Source organism: Prionailurus bengalensis, chromosome C2 (genome assembly GCF_016509475.1).
Source record: "Prionailurus bengalensis isolate Pbe53 chromosome C2, Fcat_Pben_1.1_paternal_pri, whole genome shotgun sequence".
NCBI classification, from domain to species: Eukaryota; Metazoa; Chordata; class Mammalia; order Carnivora; family Felidae; genus Prionailurus; species Prionailurus bengalensis.
The window spans coordinates 111,074,740-111,101,891 of NC_057350.1; the positions used below are offsets into that span (position 1 = coordinate 111,074,740).

A 27,152-nucleotide genomic window follows, 5' to 3' on the forward strand; every position below is an offset into this window, starting at 1 on the left:
CTGAAGCCTGCTTCCCATTCTGTCTCCCTCTCTCTCTGCCCTTCCCCTGCTCATGCTCTGTCTCTGTCTCTCAAAAATAAACAGGGAGTGGAGGGGAGGGGGAGGGAGAAGGAGAGGGAGAAAGAAAGAAGGAGAGGGAGAAAGAAAGGGGGAGGCGGAGAAAGAGGGGGAGGCGGGGAGGGGGAGGGGAGGGAGGCGGGGAGGGAGAAAGAGAGGGAGAAAGAGAAGGAGAAAGATAAAGACAAAGAAAAAAATAGATGTTAGAAAAATAAATTAGCTCACAAAGCCCATGATTTTGTAGGTACATCCTCAAGGATGAGGATATGTAAAATGCAGTCAACTTAAACCTGATTAAAAGAAACCGTCAAGTGTACCTCACAGTAAAGTGGTGCAAAAGTGTACCAGACTCTAAAGTGATGAGGTAGCTCCAAGGGTTCAGGAAGCTTCTGATGCTATCATGATCTCTGCCCCCTCTGCCTAGCTCATACAGTATCCTCACTGACTCCTACATCTTCTACAGCTTTCTCTCAGCTAGACATTCCTATTAGCATTTAAAAGGTACCCACAGATTTTTTAATCTGTAAACAAACAGACTTCCCACACTTTTCTTTCAGCTACAGCTCACTGGCAGCCACCATGTTGCAATAGCTTGCTACACTTGCCAGCCGGCTGCAAATCCATGCCTCCCACTCATTCCTAACACACTGCAATCCGGCCTCCCCACCTGCCACTGCGAGGACACAACCCACCTGATGATAAACCCATGAATGCCTCACTCATTACGCACTGTATCCTTTAGGGGCACTCGACAGTGCTGACCCTCCTTCCACCAAATCATCTGCCGTTTGCCAGGCCATTACGGTTTTCCTCCTTCTTTGGTACGGTTTGGTTTTTAAGTGGCCTCTGTGACGAATGGTGGAGTTCCTCATGGTTGTGCCTCAGACTCACTATTCTTCTTACTCTACACATTCTTCCTAGGAAATGGCATCCACTCTCCCAACTTCAGAACCCATGCTATGCCCACGCCTCCCAAATCCAGGTCTCCACTATTCAAGCCAACTTGGATATTCTGTAAGAACCTCTGTTATAACCTATCCAAAATGGAAGTCAGCAGCTTCTCCGTATGTTTCTATTGTAAAGGTAAATAGGAACATCCATGTAGCTGCTCAAGCCAGAGACCATACTCCTTGACTTCTGATCCTAAATACACTCACCCAATCAATCTCCGTGCTACTTCCTCAACATTCTATTATATATTGCTTCTCTGCATCTTACAGTCATATCCATAAAGGCCACTGTCACCTCTAGCCTACTCAACTACAAAAGCCTCACAACTGGTCCCATCCCCATTGTCACCTTCACAACACATGAATTTATAGCTTCTGTATCATCTGAAGAGAAGGTCCACACGTTCCTAACATGGTTTCTTGGTATTCTTTCCTAGATTGGACTCTATAGCCACATAAAGAACATTCCAGCTCTTCCAAATCCTCCAAATACTTTCTCGCTGTTGGGTCTCTACACACACCTGAGACATTCTCTTTCCCTCCAAGCCCTGGCTCCCAGCAAGCTAAGCTTGCTTTAGATTTCAGCTTGAACATCACTATGTTCTTCCCTACCATGCCACTCACCATCCTTTATTATAATTCTTATTTAATGTCCTCCTTCCCCTTTACACAGCACAGTCCACAATGGCATTAACCACAACTGTCTTATGTGCCCATCACCATATTTTCAGGGGCTGGCTTCATGCCTGGCACCATAGTTGATACTCAGGAAATAGCTGTTTAATGAGAGAATGAATAAACAACTATTCGGATACCGAAAGAAAATGAGGTATCTATTGGCCCTTACAGCAAGACTGTCTGAAATAGTCAAAATACTAACTTCACTTCGTCTTTTAGCTACCTAAGGAACTCCGTGCAAATGGCTTTGAGAATCTACCAGTATTTGGCACCAAAGCCAGACACATACTCTTCCAAGGTGTTGAATGGTTTACTGTGTGATGAACTAGCTGTTCCACAGTTACCTTGCTCACTTCCTTTAAGGCTCTTTTGCAGACTTCATACTTCGGAGAGTCCTTAGGTGTTTTCTGACAGATAGTCTGCAATGAAGTAAAAGAAAAACAAAATCAGGGTCCAGCCACATCGTTTTACTCACAGCAAACTCAATAATGCTGAACACAACATTATGGACACGTATGAAGATGATATTACAATCCAATTACAAAACTAGGAAATAGTCATTAGATGCACAGGATCCAAGTAAATCCAGGGAATTATTCAATATGAAAATAGACTTCAGAGGTAGATGAACCTGGTTTCAAATCCAAGTTCTGTCCCTTACTAGCTATTTGACTTTGGGCAAGTCACCTACCTAGTCTCTGTAAGCCTCAGTTTCCTTATCTGTAAAATGGGAATAATGCCAACCGCGTCACAAAGCTGTTGCCAGGATTAAATGAAAATACATGTAAAGTTTTCTCTGTGAGTGCCTAGCATACGGTAGGCCCTCAGTGAAAGACAAAATCACTTTAGTTATTACCATCATCATCGTTATTTAGGTAAGTATGTTTGTAGATAATACAATTGAATAAAAAGATCAAGAAAAACAAGCTGGTGGATTTTCTCTTGATATATTGCCACGTAATTTTTGTGATGCTGAGATTAACTTTAAAGAGGGTCATTTCAAGGTACACCAAATTACAAATAGTTTTTGAGATCATATCCATGCAAAGCCAATGGAACCATTTAAATTGTTAAAAATGTTCATCTCAATTAACAAGTTTAACTAACACTCCTAATGAACTAAAATGGAAGGGACAATGCTTTAAGTACATTTAGATTCTGCCCAGGTGGCCAGATTCTGACGTGTAGGAAACTATTAGGGCAAGAGGCACCAAACAGAAGTGGAAGGTAAGTTGGAAACTGGCAAACAACTGGTACCTTGAATGTGGGTAAGCACTAGGCTTACAAATCCAAAGGTCAGGTGTCAGGATTGTTATACGTACTACGTGAAAAGCAAAGAGTGAGCCAGGGGGTTTATGCTAATGGTCCTCAATTTTTTTTGACTATGACCCCCTGTAAGAAATACATTTACATTAGCAACCAGTACAGGTATACACAAAGATGAAATAAGGTTTTATTTGAAATAAAATTTAATGACATTATGATCTGTGTACATCATGTACCGCACATGCTATTTCATTTTTTTAATAAACACTACTTGTGATTCAAAAATCAATTTCATGACCCGCTAATGTACAGAAGCAGTAACCAAACACTGCCCTGAAAGCAGGCATCCTGAGTCCTGAAGTGTCTAATTTTATGTAAAATTTTGTGACTACTGAATTTTCTAGGGAGAATGACTATGGCTTTACTCATAATCTCAAAAGGGCCTCTGACCCAAAAAGTTTTGAGCCCACTGGACAATCATGGCATTTACCTTCAACATAGTATGTTAGATTCTGAGTCCTAATCTATTCAGTCAATTTTCTCTCAATTAAAGAGAGAAAATATAGAAGGTCGAGAGATCATGGCATATACAAAATCTAAAGAAATATGGCTAAAAGACATTTTCAGAAGAAAAAGAACCCTGAAAATTTGTAACACTGCAAGAAATGTTGCATTTACAAAGCACCCATTTCTCCTTTTAAACAACAGCAAAATTTGAAATATTTCACTTAGATGGATTAAAGTTTCAAATGTTTATGGAAGTGTGAGAGGGGCGCCTGGGTGGCTTGGTCGTTAAGCGTCCGACTTCAGCTCAGGTCATGACCTCACGGTCCATGAGTTCGAGCCCCGCGTCGGGCTCTGTGCTGACCGCTCAGAGCCTGCAGCCTGTTTCAGATTCTGTATCTCCCTCTCTCTCTGCCCCTCCCCTGTTCATGCTCTGTCTCTCTCTGTCTCAAAAATAAATAAACGTTAAAAAAATTTAATAAAAAAAAAAATAAAGTGTGAGAAATCATATGAAATAAACTCTTTTTAAATGACTTTTTACTTCTGAGAAAATCTTATGGAAGAAAGTACAATAGCTGCTCCTTGAATGTATCTTTGCAAAGTTCACAATTTTTACACAACTCAGGACAAGCCTATATACTATATATATTAATTTAGTCAAGAAACACGGAATGTTGGGCACCTGAGTGGCTCAGTCAGTTGAGCATCCGACTTTGGCTCAGGTCATGATCTCACAGCTCATGAGTTCGAGCCCTGTGTCAGACACTGTGCTGATAGCTCGGAGCCTGGAGCCTGCTTCAGATTCTCTCTCTCTTTCTCTCTCTCTCTCTCTCTCTGCCCCTCCCCCCCACTCTCTTTCTCTCTCTCTCAAAAAATAAGCATTAAAAAAAAAAAAAGAAACACAGAGTGTCTATTATTGTCAAGCTTAACATTTACTTCTTCATTTGTTTTCATGCCAACCCTGCAGGTACATATTATGCTTACGCTTCAGATGAAGTTAGGCAGTTTGCCTGGGTTCACATTGTAAGTGGAAGGGACCAGAATCTGTGCCCAGATCTGTCTTACTCCAAAAGCCACAGGACTTCTATGATGCCAAGTTTACACGTCAGAGTCCCTTCTCTGGAAGTGCTGTGGGTGTTCGTGGGGAAGAAGATACATCTGCTCGGGAGGGCACTGAGTAAGGCTTTAGTGAGGAGCATTAGGGCCAGTGCTTGGAAAATAGGCTGGCTTGTGTTGTGAGGCTGAGAAGCGGCAGCCAACAGCAATGTGAAAAAGGTGCAGAGCGGGTAAGTCCAGGAACAAGTGTGGATGGCATCTAAAAATAAACCTTTTTTTAAGCTGAAATTTGGTTTTGATAACCTGGCTGCATTCTATCCTGAGACATGGTAAATACTGAAATATTGTTCTCAAAAAAAGAAAAAATTAGAGAGCTACATTTTCAAATTCTGCAAGTCTCCCGATATTTACAAGGAGAGAAGTTCCTAAATCACAAGGGAAGGCTATGAAGGTAGTCAACTGAGGTGAAGCTGGAGAGCAGCAAGGTGTCAGAAAATTCTGGAACAACTAAAACCTCCCCGAACCAAGCACCACAGCCAGCAAAGTGATTATAATCACACACTTTTACTCATTGCAAAATGCCAGTGCTTTTAGAATATCTCTTCAAATTTGTAACGGAATATAGAATATGGAATTTTGTAAACTTAAGCATAACTTTTGGCAGTATTTGTATCCTATGTTTTGACATGTCAAAAAATCAAGTATGTTAAAACTGACATGAATGTTATGATCCAATTTTAAAGTAAAACTACAGCAAAATACTTCAATTGGATCACAAAGACACTATTTGGTCCATTAGCTGGTTGGGAGCTGAGTCGGGCCACCTGGTTCTCCTGTCATCGCTGCCGCTGCTGTGGTTCCAGCTCAGCCAGCGTGCGGGGGTCCCCCCCCCTCCCCCCACGCCGGGCACCTCGCTGTCCTCTCTGCTCTGCCCCATACCAGGCAACCTCAACTCCTTTCTCCCAGCCACATCTTGCCACCATTCAAAATCAAATCCTTGTTTTCTTCATGAATGTTCCCTAAAATAAGAAGGATGCTGACTTTCGTCACTTTCCTTTGTGCAATACAAAACGGGGGCAAGTTCGTGCCTTCTAGTGCCAAAGAGTGCGTCTCATTCCCATGTAAAGCCGAAGTGCCTCAGCACCTTGAAACACTACAAGGAAGGGATCTTAGTGATCAAGCTGAGGAAACTGAGGCCCAAAGAAAACATTAAGTGACTTGCCCAAGGTCACATGCCAAGTGGCTCAGCTGGAAATGGAATCCAAGCCTCTTGTCTTCAATAAGCCAATATATTTTCCCATTTCAAAAAATGAGTGAGTGATGTAATCTGAATTCCTCAGAGTGACTACACAAGCCTAAATTGAAGATGATTTCCAACGATATTAGACACAAGTGAGACTTTCCAACTGAAGGGCACCTTCTCACTTTACTTGGAGGATTTTATAAGAGGGATATATAGTACATTGACTTCAGTGAAAGCACAATAATCTTCTTAATCAGATTTATAGCAGCACAGCTCCCCACAGAGGAGAGAGCCACCAGGTCATGTCTTACGTCCATCAGCAGGGGCAGGCGAGTTACCCTCTGCATGGGGAGGATGAGGAAGGAGATCATGGGTAAGTTCCTACAGTCTTCATGGGACTCAATTCGTGACAATACTTCTTTAAAAGACGGGTTGGTGGCTCTGAGAAAGAAAAAGAAAGAAGCAACTTCAAAATATTTCCTCTTCAAATTAAAAAGTAAAAATATATTACAGGCATACCTCAAAGATATTGTGGGTCTGGTTTCAGACTACCACAACTCAAGAAAATACTGCAATATAGCAAGCCAAATGAATTTTTGGTTTCCCAGTGCCTGTAAAAGTTATGTTTGCACTACACTGTGGTCTGTTATGTGAGCGATGGCATTATGTCTTTAAAAAATGATGTACATACCTTAATTAAATCATACTTTATGGCTAAAAAATGCTAACTATCATCTGAGCTCTCAGTGAGTCATAATCACTGACCACAGATCACCATAACAAACATAATAATGAAAATGTTTGAAATATTGTGAGAATTACCAAAACATAACAGAGACAGCAAGTGAGCAAATGCTGTGGAAAAATGGCACCAACAGACTCGCTCGATGCAGGGCTACAACCAACCTTCGATTTGTAAAAAAATGCAGTATCTGCAAAGTGCAATTAAGTAAAGCACAATAAAACTTGATGCCTCTATAAAATGTGATAAACTCCTATATGATGATTTTTTAATACATAAAACAACAATTACATAAATAGGCACAGATGGCTTGTCTGCCTTTTATAGTGAAGACTGGATAGGAGTTTAAGGCAACAATATGAACAATATGTATGTGCTAGAAATTTATAAAAGTATAAAGCAAACAAATGAAGAGGCAATGGTATCACAATGATGAACCTATCTGTGAACATATGAATTATAACCAGCATACAGACTAGATCTCATTAACTGATAATCTACATACAGTCCATTAAAAAGATAACAAATGGTATGTTTTAAGTCACTTCTCTACCCCCAGATAATAATCTAAGAAACATCAGACTGGATTTATTTACTAGGAGGCTCCTAGCCTTTTTCAGAGCTTCTAAGACAGAAAATTTTCTGGCCATGTCATCCAGAATATTTCTCCCCTCCCAGTGACATAAGAGCAGTGATAATATTGCCACATTTTTCGGAACTTAGCAAGATACATGGACATATATGATCTCACGTGGAAACAGCCCTACACCATCTAATGAAGGCCAAGAGGGGATTCCATTAAGAATGGAGTCTCAGGAAGATCCTCCACTTGCCAAGTAACAGACCTATTATTTGGTGAAGACAGAAGTCAAACCAAGGCCTTCTGACTTCCGGTGGGTGCCCTTACCCCAGGATCACTCACTCTCTCACCTCACTTTACCCCAGAGGTGCTCTGGGGAGTTCCCCTGTGACTTACAACATGGAGGGGAGGGGGGATGGCATTGGATACTGTAATCCCACATTGGGGGATGGGGGAGGCCAAGAAGCAGGGCAGTGGCAATTGTGACCCCTCATTTTTTAAATGTATTTTGGAAATTACATGTTTTGGTTCATAAACCCATAAATACCTAGAATAGCAAACTGAAAGAAATTACACAGAAATGTTTTATTTTCATTTTCTCAAATTGAGGAGTTTTAAGTTTCCTTTCCTGCTAGCTTTAAAAAAAGATTCTTGGAAATGCAAAAAATAAATAAACAAACAAAACTGTAATTCAGTTGCATATTTAAATCCCTCAGGTCACAGGACCCCTACCTCCAAAGATTCTGATTAAACTGCCCGGGACGGACACTAGGCATTCACTGCAAGTTTGCCTCTTTTCAAAGATTCTCAAGCATTCCCAACGTGCAGCCAGTCACTGCCCTACACGTAAATTCACAACATTTGCAACAAAACCCCTGAAAACACAACTACGACTTTCCATGTGACAGCTCAAATGGTGGTATCAGGAAGCTAATTTAGATACAGTCTTTATTTTTCTTTAAGACTTTAAGTGACTTCTATACCTAATGTGGGGTTCAAACTTAACAACCCCAAGATCAGGAGTCATGTGCTCTTCCCACTGAGCCAGCCAGGTGCCCCTAGAGCTTTTATTTTTTAAGAATTACATAATGTACAGCAGTGCCTATTCACATTTTTTAAATCCTACAAAACAAAATGAAAACAGAATTAAATTCAGCTCTAATTCAAAGCTCTGTTTTCAAACTTGCATTTTCTAACAGTTACATAGCAACCTCTATTATCAGCAGTAGGGGGATTAAGGAAAGCAAGGGGTAAGGTTATGCACCGAAGAACGTTTGTCGACGTCTGGCAACATTTTTGGTTGTCACAAATGGAGTGAGGGGCATCTAGCGCACAGAGGCCAGGGATGCTATAAAACATGCTACAGGGGCGCCTGGGTGGTTCAGTTGGTTAAACACCCAACTTCAGCTCAGGTCATGATCTCGTGATCCCTGAGTTCAAACCCCACATCAAGCTCTTTGATGTCAGCGCAGAGCCCGCTTCAGTTCCTCTGCTCCCCCCTTTCTCTGCCCCTCCCCTACTCGTGCTTTCTCTCAAAAATAAATATTTAAAAAACTTATTTAAAAGACGAAGAAAAAAAAAAAAAAAAACATGCTACAGTGCACAGGATAGCACCCATGGCAAAGACTTATCCAGACCAAAATGTCCACAGTGCTGACAAACCCAGCTTTGTACTTAAAAATCTCATTTGGGGTTGCCAGCTGTTGGTTTTCCACATGCCCATGTAAGAGTTCATGAGGCTGTGGAGGGAGAAGGGGCACTATCAGTCCTTCCCACCAACTTGGACTTCAATGGACTGCTTCTCCCAGCAGCCATGAGGTAATAATCATCACCAGCCCAAATCCCTCCACAGGGGTTCACACATCCCACAGAAGCTGACCAGAGCTCCACGCTGCGGTCATAAATGCCACAACCCACAGAGGGGATAAGAGTGATAACAGCTGTCAGCCCCCAAACCGGGTTTATGGCGATGCACAACTGTGCTATAAAACAGCTACTAGAGATAAACAGGGTCCCCCAAAATAAAATGAAACATTATTGAACAATCACTGACTTTTAAGAGTAATATCTATCACATCAAAACTCTCAGTAACCTAAATAGGACAAAGGGAAAAGGTGAGGAGGCAAATTTAAAGCCAATTCTTTTTTGTTGCACAATTAAAGCCTTTAAGAACATTTTTTTCCCCTTCTCGCCTCACTTCTAACTACCCAGAAGAAAATCAGCAACTCTTCTAAAAACAAAAACAAACAACAACAACAATAACAACAAAAACAACTTAATATTGAGTTGTCATTTGAACGGAGGAAGATTAGAGTAACAGAGAAACTCTGGATCTAGGCAAAACAGGAGTTCAACTCAAGAACTCTACTGGCCTGAAGCAAACTACTTAATAGCCAGGTAATGGCTTAGAAAACCGGAGACTTTGGCATGACAATCACTCCTGTGTTTTGCAGCAATTTAAAGAAACAACAAGGGAAACAGTAACAGAAACCCCTAATTTCATAATTGCTTTAGAGAGAAAGTGCTCCACAGACTAGAATTTTCTACTCAAACACCCTCACCCTGAAAGCCATCCTGGGAAATTGCCCAGCAGGAGGCATTTCTAAATATAATTTAAGATATCAATTCATTTCTATCTATGTGACCTAATTAAAATGAGGTGAGGCTATTGAATGTAACATTCAACATCTCTTACAACAATTTCTGTAGTGTTCGTTGTTGGTAGACTTCATTTGTGCAGTATTTCACATATGGGTCAAATGTGGATGCTGTGTGCTTTTCCACAATGTCACTTATGTCATCTATGAAGATATTATTCTGATGTCTTGCTTCCAATTCCATAAAGAATCTGAAAAAAAAAAAAAACAAAGAAAAGCATTTACATTTTCTTCCATATAGTTAAAAAAAAAAAAAAAAATCAGGGGCGCCCGGGTGGCTCAGTCAGTTAGGTGTCCGACTTCAGCTCAGGTCATGATCTCTTGGTTCATGAGTTTGAGCCCACATCAGGCTCTGTGCTGACAGCTCAGAGCCTGGAGCCTGCTTGAGATAGTTTGTGTGTGTGTGTGTCTGTGTGTGTGTGTGTGTGTGTGTGTGTGTGTGTGTGTCTCTCTCTCTCTCTCTCTCTCTCTCTCTCTCCCTCTCCCCTGCTCTCACTCTATCTCCTCTCTCAAAAATAAACATTAAAAAAATGTTAAATTTAAAAAATCAAAGATGATTCTCATGCAATCTTATTATACAGAGTTTAAAAATGTCAACAGTGCACAATACCATCTCAAAGAGATACAAGAAAAAACTATAAAAAATTGTCGAAGTTTAAATCTATCACATTAACATCTTACTACTTCAAGTGTTCAACTGGAAACACTGATAACACAGGTCCTTTTTGTGCTTTTAGGTATATGTTAGAACGTACAAATTTCACTACTTTTTTCTAAGTATTCCCTAGATATTGGAGGAGGAGGTTCATGTTTCCATATTTTATTGTACTGAAAAGTCTATGAGCAAAACATCTAAATAAGTACTTAAAAAACAAGTCTGAAATAAACCTAATTCTGTGTGCTTTCTCTGAAAATAATCATATTTTAACTCTAATGATATGCATGACATTTAAATGTACTCAGAAATTATTCAGATTGCATTTTAGGGTTGCCAGATTTGGGGTGGGTGTGTGTATCGACCCATTTATCTAGTGTCCAGTCCAGTGAAAATTACATTTCAGATAAAAGAGTAATTTTTTAGTACAGGTATGTATAAAATTAGTGCCTGGGACATCTTGAGCATCCTGTATTTTATCTGGCAACTCTAGAGGGCATCCACATTTTACAGCACATCAAAATCAGGTATTTGAAATAGGTTTCTACCCAGAGCATTGCTGCTCAAAATGTAGTCCACAGACCAGGCACCTATGGGCTTACTAGAAATGCAGAATCTCACCACCTACCTCCCCCAGTCTGAACCTGCCTTATATCAAGATCTTCAGACGATTCAAAACACACACTAAAAACAGAGATGAACCTCCATAGAGCACACTTACTGTCCAAGTTCGGAGGGATAAGAAAATCTATTAGAAATAACTATCACTGTGTGACCAAAGCATCTTCCAAAGAAAGTGTAATGAAGGTGAAATCAACAGTAATTTCTAACACTGACGTCTGGAGGTCAAGGATACAAGGGAATATGGTTTTCAATAAGCTCTTAGCATTCCTCACATCATTTCTCCTAACCAGTGGACTCCAAATACAAAATTCAAGGCTGACGGTGAATGAGACAACAGAAATGTATACAAGATGATTAATAGTAAATATAGGCTAACATTTTCTCACATTCTCATCTCAGTTATTTTTAAAGAAAATCCTGGCACTCAGCAATAAGGTAAGATTTTAAAAGGTCTTAATTTTATATACTTACATGTACATTAATCTCATTGTAGTATAAACTGTGTTTGTCGTCATTACATATTTGATTTTTTAATGTTTTCATAGGAGCTTAAAAGATGAAGAAATATACCTTAACTCATAGAAGAGTAAAACTATGTATACCCTGAGAAAGCACCTGTATTTTTATTGCCTTTGAGAAGGATTTAGGGAAAATAATTAGTAGGATTCCCATCCACAAGATTGTAATTGGCCCAGTCCCCCAAGCCCTTTGTTTAAAACAGCAAGAAAAAAAAACTTAAAGCACACTTGGCTGGGCTATTTGGCTTTCCTTCCAAAGGTGTCAGGGTTAGTATGCACAATTCTTACATAGTAGGTCAGAAAATACACCAGTATGTTCCAAAATAGCTGCATACTGCTTTGTCAGGACTGATTCTATTAACATTCAAGGAAAATATCAAATGCTCTCCTAAAAGTTTCAGCAATTGCAAAAACAACCAACTCCAAACTCACATGTTTATTAAAAGATATTTAAAAGCCATGTTTCTCAAAAGCTATTTTCTATAGAGACTGGTCCCTGACTTCAAGAAATCTATGCTACATTGGGAAGGTAAGTCTGATAAACATAAATGATAAAGACAACATGCTTGCATAAAATCACTTGTTGGAACATACATGCCTAGCAGGGGTGGTGTCACTGTTTCTTTAATTACATGAACTATAAATTTTTTTATTGGGGCAAAATATATGTAACATAAAATTTACCATTTTAACCATTAAAAAATTTTTTTTAATCTTTATTTATTTTTGAGAGAGAGACAGCATGTGAGCAGGGAAAGAACAGAGAGAGGGAGACACAGAATCCAAAATCAGAATCAGACACAGAATCAGACTCCAGGCTCTGAGCTGTCACTACACAGCCTGACGCAGGGCTCGAACTCACAAACTGTGAGATCGTGACCTGAGCCGAAGTTGGAGCTCAACCAACTGAGCTCCATTTCACCATTTAACGTACTCCATTTTAAACATTTTTAAATGTACAATTCAATGGCATTAGTCACATTCATGATGTTGTACAACTATCGCCCCTATTTCCAAAATATTTTCATCACCTCCAACAGAAATGCTGTACCCATCACCTAATAATGCTCTAGTCCCCTTTTCCCCAGCCCCTGATCACTTCTAATCTACTTTCTAACTCTATGCATTTGCCTGTTCTACATATCTCATATAAGTGGAATCATGAAATGTTTGTACTTTTTATCGGGCTTAATACCCTTAGCGTATGTTTTCTGGTCAATCTCTGTTGACACATGTAACAGAACTTTATTCCTCTTTATGGATGAATAATATTCTATTGTGTATATATATATTATATTTATCCATTCACCTGTTGAACATTTGCACACGAACATCTATGGGAGTCCTTGTTTTCAAGTCTTTGGGGCTATATATCTAGAAGAGGAACTTCAACCTGACCGTCTCTGCCAATAATCATATATATCAAGAAATGATAGAATAATGCCAAGAACCACTACTGAAGAAGCTGAGTTATATGCCAAGGAGAGATTATTTCATTAAGTGAAAGCTGAATAGGAAATGATCCTTTTCTTTCTGACACTCACAGAGGAGTAGCCCATGGGCGGCACAGAGCCAATTAATTAGAACACATGACCTGTAACAGAGGTCAGGGCGACTGAGAACATGGTAAACTCAGGTGAGGAAAGGTGCAAGGAGGGTCATCACTAATGAGGATGACATTACTGGAAGCAGAGGGGCAGGGGAGACAATGTAGATATTGGGGAACTGGCGTTCATTGAGGCTGAGGTGTTGACCACAGGAGGGCTAACGGCAGAGAATGAGGGCTGAAGAGCAGGTCAGAGCTAGACTACAAAGGTCTGATTATATGCTGAGGAGCTAGGGCTTTATCTGTGGACAGAGGGAACCACTGGAGGTGATGACGGCAGTAATAAATCATCGAATCAGAGAAAAATTGGGGCAGAGAAGGGACAGATTACAGGTGAAGAGAAAATGGACCAGAAGCAGACCAGTGAAATGGCCAACATGGCATAAAACCTGACAGTGGGAAATCAAAGAGAGAGGACACGGATTAGGGTAACAATGTGAGGGAGAAGTTCACAGAATGAAGATATTCATCAGATGGGAAGTCAAGGAAGATGCTGGGGTTTCCCTATTCAAGGTCTCCCCCTGGGCATCATCAAGGTGGGCCATTAAATCATTCACAAAGACAGGGATTTAGGAGGAGTGAGGAGAGGCAAGAAGGAAGCAATTTCATTTTGCCTTGGACATGTGAAACGGACAGCTGAAAATACACATCTGTGAGAATTCAGAGCCACAGGAATTCTAGGTTGTGTGTAGTCAAGTAGTTCACTTTTAGCTGGTTTTCCTATAAATGCAAAATACTTGATAATTATTTTAACTCCAAGTGTCTTTCAGGAAAATGTTCAAAGACAGTTGAAAAAATAAGAAACTACTCATAAGGTCATTATCGTGCAAATCTAAGAAATAAAGGTCTTAGAGGCAAATATCCCTTACAGTTTGTCTTTAAGTAACTATTATAGTCTGAAGGAATGCAACTACATAACCAAAAACAACAGTAACTTGGCTTTTCCCAATGAAAAGGAAAATTCATTTATCACAGTAAAAGCCTTGCCAAAGTACGAGATTAAAAACAAAGCACTAATGAAATATCTGTTTATTCTACTCACTTTCACATAAACCAAGCCACCCATCTTTTATTTTGACAGTAGCATAATTAAGACATAATTTAAAGCTTCCTATGTTAAATTATCTATTGGTTATTTTGGCAAATTTGCATATTTTACTAAGTAAGCTGGGCTACAAAAAGACCAAGAAAGTTATTACTGAAGAATGAGGTATTATTTCAATAACAAAGGACGCTGGAGATCCAAATAAAACCTGAAGCCAAAGTAAAAGCATGCTGGTTCCCTCAATGAAATTTAAATGAGTTTGTGAAGTAATTTGGCTTATTTGAAGGACAACATTTTAAGGGAAATATATTTCAACCCTATGAATTGTTTTTTTCTGGACAATATTTCCTCTTTGTTGCATTACCAAGATGATCGTGTTTTATAAGCAAACATGTTACACAGTCTTCCTCTCTCTCTCTCTCTCTCTCTCTCTCTCTCTCTCTCTCTTCCCGCCCCACACCCCTCAATCAAAATTCTAATCTCATCACTAAAGTGTAGATTTTAAGAAACCTCTGATGGACCGACCAGAAAAGGCTTCTTGGAAACAGCGCCTCTCGACCAGAAACCCAAGGTAGCCCTGTTTGACCTCTCGAGCACCAGCACAACCACACCCACGCTTCAAATGATTGCAACCTGCCCAGGTGAGCTCCCTAGCTGTGCAGACAATGGTCAGACCACTGAGAACACCACGGTGGCCTCTCAGGAGCTGGAACTTCAAGATGACTTAATGACAAGTCTATGTTAGAAAAGCTTAATCATGACCTATATCCTTGACTCTAGTATTTTCCAGAACTGCTAGGACTGCATATTCTCTAGGATTTTTGTGGTTGCTTCATCAAGTGATGGTCTTAAAAGTGGCATCACATTGTGGGTTACAAGACAAATTCAACAATGAAGGAGGTGTTTCTCATATACCCAGCACATGCACTTGTTAGCTTCACTTTTTCCCTTCTGTAGTGGGCAGAAAAGACACAAATGTGAAGTATAAATGTCTATCATACTAACAGCCTTCTTAATAGTCAATTGGTGGGGCGCTGGGGTGACTCAGTCAGGTAAGTGTCTGATTCTTGATTTCAGCTAAGGTCATGATCTCACAGTTGATGGGATCAAGCCCCATGTCTGGCTCTGCACGGACAGTACAGAGCCTGCTTAGGATTCTCTCTCCCTCTCTCTGCCCCTCCCCTGCCTGTGCTCCCTCCCTCTTAAAAATAAACAATTTAAAAAATATTCTGTTGGTAATGTAATTAGCATGTCAGACGTGAGTGTTCCTGATAGCTCTTGAGGGCTGTACAGTAAATTCACCAATCTATACAGGAGATTACAATTTATTTAATACAGACAACAAATCAGATTCAAGCAGTCACCACCAAATCTCCTCCCATGTGTCCAGCTCAAGGTGAAAGGCTTTGGTAGATGTCAAGGAGCAAACGATTGATATTCATGATCACCAAGCCCAGTGCTACATGTTTCCCATATACTGCCTCATTTAATTTAATCTTCAAGCCCACTTTATGAGATGCCTCCCATACCCATTTTAGAGATCAGAAAACCAAGGCTAAGAGAGCTTATGACAAAAACTAAAACAATGGAGCCTCCATCTGAACCAGAGCCACAGCCTTCCAGAGCCCAGTGCCCATGCTCAAAGCACACCTACTGCTTCTGCTCACAGATGCCCACTGAGCTGGTCTGCTACTACCAGCCATCCTTCAATCTAGACATCCAGTAAAAAGACTAACAGCTGGAGCTGAGAAAGAACTATATTATTTTCCAAGAAGACCAGCTGTCGAATCATCTCAGCACGTAAATCACACACATCAACACAGTGAAGACCTGCACCGTTGATTTATGCTGTGGCAAGATCTGCGGGGCAGCGGACGAACTGTCGACCACCCCAGGTACAGCCTCCAGGGGAAGACAATTAGGAAGGCCACAGCTAGTGATGGATTCTGGTCCCCGCCGACACAGCATAAGCAAATGCTGGTTTCACAGAAGCCCTGTGAATCTCCGAGTCATTCCTTTTTGCCCTCCTTGTACCCTGCTGCCCTCCACATTGCCTAACAAAGTCCCAACCAGCTTTCAAGTCTCAGATTAAATTTCATCTCCTTTCAAGAAGCTTTCCCTGACCCTCTGGGCTGCGTTGCTTTATGTTCTTTATAAACCCCTCCGTTGGTATCCCTACTATGATCCCAATTAATTATATTACGATTGTGTTTACATTTGCCTCTCTTAGCAAGATCTAGAGGACAGAGGCCAGGTCTCTTATGTTCAAGTACCTGACTCTAACTGTAGTATGGCCAAAAACCGGACCATAGTACGTGAAACACAGTCAAATATTTGACATGAATAAATAAAAAATTTAAATTTTAGTTTATTTAAATTACAAAAAAATTATTTAAATTATAGTTAATACACAGTGCAATATTGGTTTGAATAAATCAAATTTGTGTTTTCAATAGGAAATTAAAGATGAAACAGGTTCAAGCAATTTTGTTTTACCAAAAACCTAACACCCACAAATTGGTCAGTCTCTACACATGCTTTACTCACTGATATATCAAATGAACATGTATTTTTGGACCACAAACTGGGTTCCCAAAACTACAGCAGGGCACAGTGAGGGCCACCAACCAATGAGGATACAAACGCCCTGCACAAGCTTTTAGGGTCCCGTCAAGTAGGATCACCCAGTTGAGATGGAGGCCAGTCCTAGTTTCTTCGCTGCCAGCTGCATTCTCCGAAAAACCTGCCTGGACCAGCCCCTCCCCCACCCAGTTCAGGGAGGATTCTCGCTTGGCTAAGAGGCTCAGCACTCAGCGCTTTAGCTGGAGAAGCGCAGAAAGCAGGGCTCTGGTTATAATCAGCGCTGTCCCGTGCCCTTCCTGGAATGGCATCCTTTCAAGGTACTTTTCCTTCATTAATAACCATCTGCCTAACGCAGACTCAAATCATTCTTGGACTTCTTCCTTACTTGAATGAGCCGTCAATCTAAACAGCTGCAGTCTCCCACCAGAGAGGGTCATATTCACTTATGCTGGAGACATGTAACATACCAGGCAGGTTTCGCATGTCTAAGTCGCTGTTATATAATAAAATATCTTCGCCAAAGAAATATTCCAGATAAGTGGCAGCAAACTATTTGCTGCTGGAAATACTTTCCTAACAGAGCACCAACAGAACATCCTGTACTGTACCAACAATGAATTTATATTCTGCTGCAGACAAGTGAGCTTTGGGGCTTGTTCGTTTGGGGCTTTTTGGTGGTAGTCATTTTGACGCTAAAGATCAGCGTCAATTTCCTTTAATACTACACTGGATTGGGGATGGCAGTGCATGACAAGAGTACCACCACTAACCCATGGCAGACGTCACAAACCAATTGTGGCACTCTGCCCAGACCCAGAATCTGCACTCCAAGCAGCCATTATCGATCAATCCAAATTGATGAATAAGGTGAAGCCCATCTATGAATCCTTCACCAGTCTAGCAACGATGGAAAAGTATGTTACTTTGACAAAAATATAGGGCTGCTGCTTCTCAATCAGACTACCCTACATTCTGATGTGGTAAAGGTCTCACGAGGTTTCCTCCTTAGCAGACTATGATACATATATCTTGTCATGTTCTATTTTAGCTTTTTCTTCTGAAATGTTATCTCTGGACTGATAAGGGATAAGGGTTGAAATTAAGACTGATTGGGAAAGTGAGATTTAAATAAATAAATGAATAAATAGGTTTTATATATATGTATGTATATGTGTGTGTGTGTGTGTGTGTGTGTGTGTGTGTGTGTGTGTATCTTATATATATCTCCTAACAAAACTGTTCTGGTAAACCTAAACCTAACTCTCATTCTGATAGCTGCTGCTTGGTCCTTAAAATCTCTAGGATGGTTTTTGTTAAGAGATTCTTATCACCCTGTGAAAACCTTTAAGATCAGCCTAGGCAGAGAACAGAAGAGACTGGGGTGAAAAAGAGAAACTAAGGGTTTTCCTACCCTCAATACCACACAACACAGAGTTTTCTTGGGTTTAAATCCAGTACCCCCAGGCACCTTCAGTTCAAGGCGCCTAGCAATCCCAAAACAACGAAGGTGGAGCTAGGGCCAGGGAAGAGAGACGCAAAGACAGACTGCAGAGCTAAGGGCCCCCCACCCAAGACCACTCCACCTCAGTTAAGGCTCCCCTTTAATTATTTTTTCCTCTCACTGATGACGTACATGCTCGAAGGAATGTAAAATGGACCATACGAAGATATGAAAATAGTGCTTTAAAAGTTCTTGCAATTTTAATGCCATTAGGCTGTTTTCACTTAAAAATGAGAATTTAAAGTCTTTATCATCTGAATGTTTCACAAAAACATATTGGAGAGAAAAGGGCTTGTTCCCATGGTAACTTACTGCATACTTGATTCTTTTGTTTCAGGGCTACTCACATGCATTCATCCATATTGTAATTTCTCCTGGAATGAGGATAACATGCTAATGAATGACAGAAACCATTCTTATCAAAATGTCCTTAGAAGATATCAAAGCTGCTGTATGAACTGGCCTGTGATGCCCTGGGTTATTATACTTTTTAATTTTTTTTTTTATTTGAGCACAACTATTAATTTCCACACAACAGAAAATCATTCCCAAATTTTATATATGACCACACAGACTGACACCAAGTATGCTTGGTTCACCATTGGCTTTCCAGGAGCTGGCAAGGAATGAGCACTCGATAAATGTGCTGAATGAATCAAAACCAGATACCTGCTAGTCCTCCTTGCCCCATTGTTAAAGTACCATCTTCCAAGGAGAGCAACAGGGAGTGATAATGTAAAGCAAGTATGCACCAAGCACGATTTAATACGTACATTAAATTAGCAGGGTCCTCTCGGCATGGGTGGGCTGTGGTGGGATGGCTCTGAATGGCTCTGCTGGTCAGCAAATATCAGGGTAAACACATGGCTGGTTAGGCTTTTTGCACAGCATCTAGGATACCGGGCTTGTAACCTCAAGAATAATTTTGCTAATCCATCGCCTGGCAAAAATCCTTTGAAAACTCAAAACCTAGGAAAGATTTATGACTTCTGAGGAACTGTTTCCTTTTATTAGATGACAGTTACATAACCGATTCTGTGACCCTTTTACCTTGGCTGCCTGGAAGGATAAAGCTGTGTTTAACCCTCACTCCTAGTAACGCTAGGCAGGAGATGTAGCCGAGCACCTTAGCTATCATCATTGCTGCCTTGTTTTCTATTTCTCGCTTAAACAGCCACATTCATCTCCCACTCAAACATGTCATTTACTGTAAGTTGCCTTGAGCCTTCTGTGGATGCAATTGGGAATATAAATTATCAATTATAAACAAACCAGGAAAACGTGGATTCTTGGTGGCTGCTGGGAAACAGCTACCAAGAATGAATTTATAGAATACTGGAACAAAGTCAAGTAAAACAAAACAGTCTTCATGCTGAAGCCCCCTTTCCTATTGTGGGTTGGTAATTCTGGAATAAAACCAGCACATGAAAGGACACATTTCTCTTCAGGCACTATTTCCAGATCCTTTTGCATGGTGCCCACAGTATTTCAAGTCAGAATTCAATCCGCAAAGAAGAGTAACATTTGAAGTAAGCCCCAAATCTTTGCATATTTGTTTTTTATTAATCGTGTCCCCAAAAGTTGTCTTCCTAAAGAAAGAAATACGTCCTATAGCTCCCATCAATTTCATCAAGAAGAAAAAGGGACCAGGACACAATTTAGAAAAACTATAAAAAGGTCAGTTTCCAGGGCGCCTGTTGAGCATCTGACTTTGGTGAGGTGAGTTTGGCTCGTGAGTTCCAGCCCCGCATCGGGCTCTGTGCTGACAGCTCAGAGCCTGGAGCCTGCTTCAGATTCTGTGTCTCCCTCTCTCTCTGCCCCTAACCCACTCGCATTCTGTCTCTGTCTCTCTCAAAAATAAATAAACATTAAAAAAAAAATTTTTTTTTTAAAAAGGTCTGTTTCCTAAGGCATAACACCCTAAGAAAAATGATGCTTGCCTACGCAAGAGAAATAGAATTTCAAGTCCTCTCTGACATTTTTCAAACCTGTTGCAGTTTACACAGCAGCTGGCTCCTGTCCTCCCTCTTCGGACAGCCCTCTCCGAATTTCAGCAAGGATTTTTTAAATGCTTTCTTTTTAGACGGTTATTAGCACTGGCTAGCAAAGTATCCAAAGAAAAGGATCTATGGGATAAACAAATTCTCGTTCTGGCTCTTAAGTGGATTTGAGATAATGATAAATTTCTGTTTCTTCATTTAGTAAAACAAAATGAACAAATGAATGGAGAAGACTAGGTCAACCATCGGTCCCACCACACACCATAATCAGCCCATGAAAGACCACCAGCAAGCATCACAGCAAAGAGGTAAACATGCCAGAAAGAAGGGAAAAGAGCCCACAGTCCAATGGTAGGGGAGCATGAAGGAACAAAACGAGGCAACATGAGATGATTAAGCCTCCAAATCACCTCCTCAATACTAAAGACCAGGGTTTCTGCTTTCTCTTTCCCAATATTAGGGATAGGTGGTGATCTCTTATCTCACAAGTAAATGCTATTAGACAATAATACCTACAGGTGAATAGACGTTCAGATAAGGTCAATTTCACACATTACCTACTGGAGCAAGGCTAATTGTATACCATTACATCGCACCTCTGGAAAATGAGTGCAGGCTCAGGAGCCAGATGGCCTAGGTTCAAGTCCCGGCCCCCTCTTTTACTAGCTGTGTAACCTTAGGCAACTCGCTTAAAATCAGCACGTCCTATTTCCTCATTTGTAAAATGGGAATAATAATGGTATGACCTCATGTGGTTCTCATGATGACTGAATGAATTAAACCATGCTAAGTGGTTACAATATGGTCTGGCACACGGTACACACTCATTACCATTAATTATTATTATCATTTAAAGTGCAATAAATGCCTTTCCCTCCTATATGAATTCTATGAATTCACACATCTTTTAAATAATGCCAGTAAGCTGTCTTGCTTTTCCAGTACAGTCTGTTCAAAGACAGCAAACCCAGCTCCTATATTTCCATCAATTAAGTCCCAGTGGGCAGATAGAATAATCCTGCCATATACCAAATAAGCTCAAAATCACAGATATGCGTGTTCAACAACTTTTAATTTTTTTTTATTTTTAAAAAATTTTTTAATGTTTAATTTATTTGAGAGAGAGAGAGAGAGAGAAAAAAAATGTGAGCACAGGAGGGTCAGAGAGAGGAGACACAGAATCTGAAGCAGGATCCAGGCTGTGAGCTGTCAGCATAGAGCCCAACATGGGGCTCAAACACACTAATTGTGAGATCATGACCTGACCCAAAGTCAGACGCTTAACCAACTGAGCCACCCAGGCACCCCTAAAAATTTTTAATGGATACTTATCAATGACAAAACTAGGGGTGCCTGAGTGGTTCACTCGGTTAAGCATCCGACCCTTGATTTCGACTCAGGTCATCATCTTATGGTCATGGGATCGAGCCCTGTATCAGGCTCCATGCTGAGCATGCATGGAGCCTGCTTAGGATTCTTACTCTCCCTAGCCCTTTGCCCCTCCCCCACTCACACACAAGCTCTCTTGCACACGTGTGCTCACTCTCTCTAAAAAAAGAAAATAATAAAAAAAAAGAAAATTAGAGGAGGATCTCATTGGTCCTTTTTAGGACCTATGTTTTGGTACTAATTCAGTGAGTTACAAACGGGAAAGCAACAAAGTAGGGCAAACTAACAACTTTCTGCTGAGAAGTAGTAGAACATTTTTTTTATACTGTGAGGAAGAAGTCATGTCATATCACAATTATGAGGCATTAAGCTAAGCAAGGCACAGACACACTTGGCAAAAACACAAAAGGCACTGTGTTTATCTGTAGAGTACCCTGTGGCAGGCTGAATCATGGCCCCCAAGGATGTCCATGTCCTGTGACTATGTTCTCTTACACGGTAAAAATGACTTTGCAGATATGATTAAGGATCCTGAGGGGGAAGTCCTCCTGGATTATCCAGGTAGGCCCAATGTAATGAGAAGGGTCCCTCTAAGCAGAGGACAGGAAGATCAGGATCAGAGAGAAGATGTAAGGATGGAAGCAGAAATCAAAGAGAAAAACAATGAACACAATGCACTTAGCTTTAGAGATGGAAGAAAGGGGCATACGCCAAGGTATGCAGGTGGCCTCCAGGAGCTGGGAAAGGCTCAGAAACAGATTATCCTCTGAATGGATAAAGAAGATGTGGTATGTATATACAATGGAGTATTATTCAACAACCAAAAAGAATGAAACCTTGCCACTTGCAACTACATGGATGAAACTCAAGGGTATTATGCAAACAAAATTAGTCAGAGAAAGACAAATATCATATGACTTCACTCATATGAGGAATTTAAGATACAAAACAGACGAACATAAGGGAAGGGAAGCAAACATAATATACAAACAGGGAGAGGGACAAAAACATAAGACACTCTTCAATATGGATAACAAACAGAGGGTTACTGGAGGAGTTGTTGGTGGGGGGCGGGGATAGGCCAAATGGGTAAGGGGCATTAAGGACTCTACTCTTGAAATCATTGTTGCACTATATGCTAACTTGGATGTATATTAAAAATAAATAAAAACTAAAAAAAAAAAAAAAAAAGAACAGATTATCCTCTAGTGCCTCCAGAAGGAACTATCCCTGGTGATACCTCGACTTGAGAAAAAACTTGTGTTGTTTTTTTTTTTTTTTTTTTTTTTTTTTTTTTTTTTTTTTTCAACGTTTATTTATTTTTGGGACAGAGAGAGACAGAGCATGAGCGGGGGAGGGGCAGAGAGAGAGGGGGACACAGAATTGGAAGCAGGCTCCAGGCTCTGAGCCATCAGCCCAGAGCCCGACGCGGGGCTCGAACTCACGGACCGCGAGATCGTGACCTGGCTGAAGTCGGACGCTTAACCGACTGCGCCACCCAGGCGCCCCAAAACTTGTGTTGTTTTAAACCACGAAGTTTGCAGTAATATGCTACAGCAGCAATAGGAAATTAATATATCCCCTTAATCCTTTTGGAATCTGTCATCTAACCTCTGTTCCTTCTCCAATATCTAATATCCACTATCTGTAAGGAGGCCCCTGGATTATTCATGAGCCTGACTTTAGAGGTTCGTCAATTCCAGAAAGCAGAAGGCTCAAGACCCAGCTCCCTCTCCTATTCGTTCATCCCACGATTACTTAACTGAACACCTACTATGTGCCAGGCTCTATTTTAGGCACAGAGAACACACAGCCCAGGGCAATTCCAACAAAAATCTCCACCTCTATAGCACTTACAGTCTAGTTCCTAGGGGGTAAGCCATCCCTGCTCTGCTCCTTCAGGGCCCTCCTGGAGGACTATACAAACAACTGTTAGCACCACTGATGAAAAACAAAACACTGTCTTTTTAAGGTCCTCCAAAAGACACTTCAAAAGGTAAGAGATTTTCATATTAGGTAACCACCAGAAAGGAGGAGGGAGATGGGGAAGTGAGGGAATGGTAGGAGCAGAGATGGGAACTCACAGCTTGTGCCCGGGGAAGGTGGTGGTGGACCTCAGGGTTTGTTAATGGTAGACTTTCAAAGGAGTCAACGACACAAAGGAGTTTAGGAACCACTGGCTTTATATAATGAAAACAGCTAACATAGAAAGATACACAGAAATTGGGAAATCACTAGAAGATGAAATTTTAGATGTAGCTTGAGCTGAGGCTGTGAATAATTTGGGAGTCCTTGGTGAGCAGTTTCAATGCCTTAAGTAACAGAGGACTATGGATATTGCTTATATTTTAGGCAAGTAACCAGGAGGTAGCAGGGTAAAGAACAGGATGTAGAGCTGAAGACTCAACTGTGGTGTGAGGAAGCAAGGAGGCCATCCACAGTCTACACACATAATCCACTTAGGAGAAGAGAAGCCTGGCCGTTCCTCAAAATGTCCGAGAGTTCCCATATCACCCAGCAATCCCCCTCCTAGGTATATATACTCAAGAGAAAGGAAAACATATGTTCACACAAAAACCTGCACCCAAATGTTCATGGCAGCATAATTGATAATGGCAAATAGGAGAAACAGCCCAATGTCAACCAACTAACAAATGGCTCAATAACATCCAGTATATCCATATGATGGGATATTACTCTGCAACAGGAAAGTACTGACACATGCTACAACATGGATGAACCTTAAACACGTTACGCCAGGTGAAAGAAGCCAGTCACAAAAGATCATATATCACGTGATTCCATTAATATGAAGTGTCCGGAATAGTCAAATTCGCAGAAACAGAAAGTGGATTCATGGTTGTTCTGGAGACGGGGAGGTGTGGGGGGAAATGGGGAGTGAGCGCTAATGGATATAGCCTTTCTTTTGGAGAAAAGCTCAGAGAGCTTTGCTCAGCCTGTGAATACACTAAAACCACCAAATGATACAACTTAAACAGATTATTTGTATGGTGTATGAATTATTCTTTCAATAAAAAGGACAGCAGCTGGGAAATGGACAGAAGGGGTCAAAGCTGCTATCTGTTAATTGTGTTCATGCACGGAGCGCGCTCTTTTCCTACTTTCCCAGACAGTGATTCTGTGTGTGTTTCGTCTCTTGTCAAGTGACTCTTACTAAAAGTTCCAGGACTTAAACAATATAAGCAAGCTGTCCTGGCTGAGGCAGGGCCAGAAGGCCCAGAGTCCAGTTGTTTGGCTTCCATGACACCCAAACTGGCCAACCCCAAAGTGCCTTCCGGAAATTCCAGGCCCCACAACAACACAATCTGAAACCACTCCACAGACCCAAAGGGCTGAGAGATGTGGGAGTATTAAACATCTTTGTAGGCTCAGTGAGAGGGAATCTAGCCCAAACCTTCCTAGCCACACCGGGGAACTGGAGACAGTATGGGCACACCAAAACGGCCCTGCCCCCCTGCATTGGCCTCTGACCCAAGTAACAACTGTTAACCTTTTGCTCCCTTACCATACAAGATTCCCTAGTGAGAGGGAATAATGGTTTCATTTATAGAAAGCTAAGAAAGGTTTGCTTTTACAACCTCCCGTAAGACCTGCAGAGAGGTCCAATGATGGCAGTTTAGTCTAGAAGAGTCAAAATGTTCCAAAAATTTTACCTAGCATTTGACCACAACCAAGATGCTTATTACTCTCTTTAATAATGATAAATTTCGGATTACAAAACACATTATCTATTCCTTGAGGGAAATTTCTACAGTAGATGTACCTCTCAAATCCCCATGTGATGCTGCCAGTAATTTATAAACCATGCGCAGTCACATTTCATCAGTTTGTGTTCTTTTTTATACATGCATCCCCTCCTTCTCTTATTTCCCTACCAAAACTTTGGCCCCAAAACACACGTCTTCTGCAATGGTATTTTCCCTCTTCATGATGCACCGCCCCCCACCATCCCCTCCTTTTTTTTACCCTGCTTCAATCCACTTTTAAGAACCTACCCAAATCCCTTCTAAAAAATCTGGCCCTTTCATCCCCTTCTAAACCATCAATGGGAGCCAGCTGTCCAAACCAAATCTCTAACTGTTGGCTTCTCACCACAAAACTCCTTCTAAGAAAAGCCCATGGATGCACACCTCTTCTTGGTTCCTTCCCATCCACCTGCCTGAGCCACTTTACAAAGCCAGCCTATATGCCCGTACCCACCTACCTACCGTGGAAGGACAAAGCCATGGCAGAATCTTCTTTCGTTGCTTGCTAACAATGCTCATGCAAGATCACCACAACCCTGTCATTCGTCAGAATACGCAGTGGCTAGACTGTAGAGAGGTAACCACGCAAGTCTGCAGGGAGTCTGTCATGTCCCGGTCTTCTTTTTTTTTTATCGGCATCTTAATAGCTATAGTGGAAACTCCTGCATAAAGCTTAATCTGGACTTTGGCCAATATACACAGGCATTTGCATTTGATCAATTTAGCATCAAAGAGTAGCTCCCAACCACACTCTCCATCCTCACTTTCTGCAAAAGCAGAGCCAGCTCTCAGCTAGTCGTAGGCATTTGAGGACTAAAGAGACCTCCTACTGTAGTTTACTCAAGGGAGAGCTGCACTGTGATCCCTTTGTAGGGTGATGGTCTCCACTTCGAAGGAATGCAAGAGGCTACTACCCCCGTGGGAGGGAAGGATGTGCTACTGAACAGCAGGACTACAGGAGGATCCAGGTCCTGCTGCGGCACACGACTGATCAATCACTCAAGTTGTCAGCAGCTTCTCTAGTTTTCGTAGTCCATCTGAAACTGAAGAGGGCTTGGCACTAGTGGTAGCAAGGCCAATGTGAGTTTCAACTACAGAATTATCATCTGCTAGACCTTGTATAGGGCTTTACAGCTTCCAAGTGCTTTTATACCTTCCATTCAACAGTAGTCCTTATTCTAAGGGCTTTCCTTAGAACTCATTAGAGCTATACAAAATAAATACCCACCAGCCTCTTTCTAAAACAAAACTTAACCAAACATACAGTAGAAAAAAAAAAATTTGGCAAACTAGAAAACCATAATTAATCTATAGAGAATTGTTCCATGAGAAGTGGTCCCTGAAACAAAAAGTCTTTTGGAGGTTTTATGATTATTATGAATCAACAATAAACTAAATATACGATGCTGAATTGACTATGTTATCTCTAGGAATTTTCCAAGAACTCAAGACTTTTGTAAAATGTCATTTCATTAAGGCTTGCTTTACTTTTACAAATTTTTAGGTCTCTGTATATTATTAATTCCTTATACGTTTTTGTTCTTGTTGTTTAAGGTTAGCTTGAAGAGAGTCGCCTGGGTGGCTCAGTTGGTTAAGTGTCCGACTCTTAATTTTGGCTCAGGTCATGATCTCACGGTTTGTGAGTTTGAACCCTTCGCTGGGCTCTGCACTGACAGTGTGAGACCTGCTTGGGATGCTGTCTCCCTCTCTGTGCCCTTCCCCTGCTTGCT

The 27,152-nt window shown here is 41.0% G+C and overlaps 1 protein-coding gene across 1 annotated transcript in view; it reads right to left on the minus strand.

Annotated features, from left to right (window-relative positions):
• ARHGEF26 (Rho guanine nucleotide exchange factor 26) overlaps positions 1–27,152 on the minus strand; it is a 128,428-nt gene that overhangs the window by 48,987 nt on the left and 52,289 nt on the right. Inside the window, exons 6-8 of the mRNA XM_043595081.1 lie at positions 9,773–9,925; positions 6,066–6,195; positions 2,030–2,104 (exon numbers count right to left, since the gene is read on the minus strand). Of these exons, the coding sequence (XP_043451016.1) occupies positions 2,030–2,104; positions 6,066–6,195; positions 9,773–9,925 (358 nt within the window). The remainder of the gene's footprint in view (positions 1–2,029; positions 2,105–6,065; positions 6,196–9,772; positions 9,926–27,152) is intronic.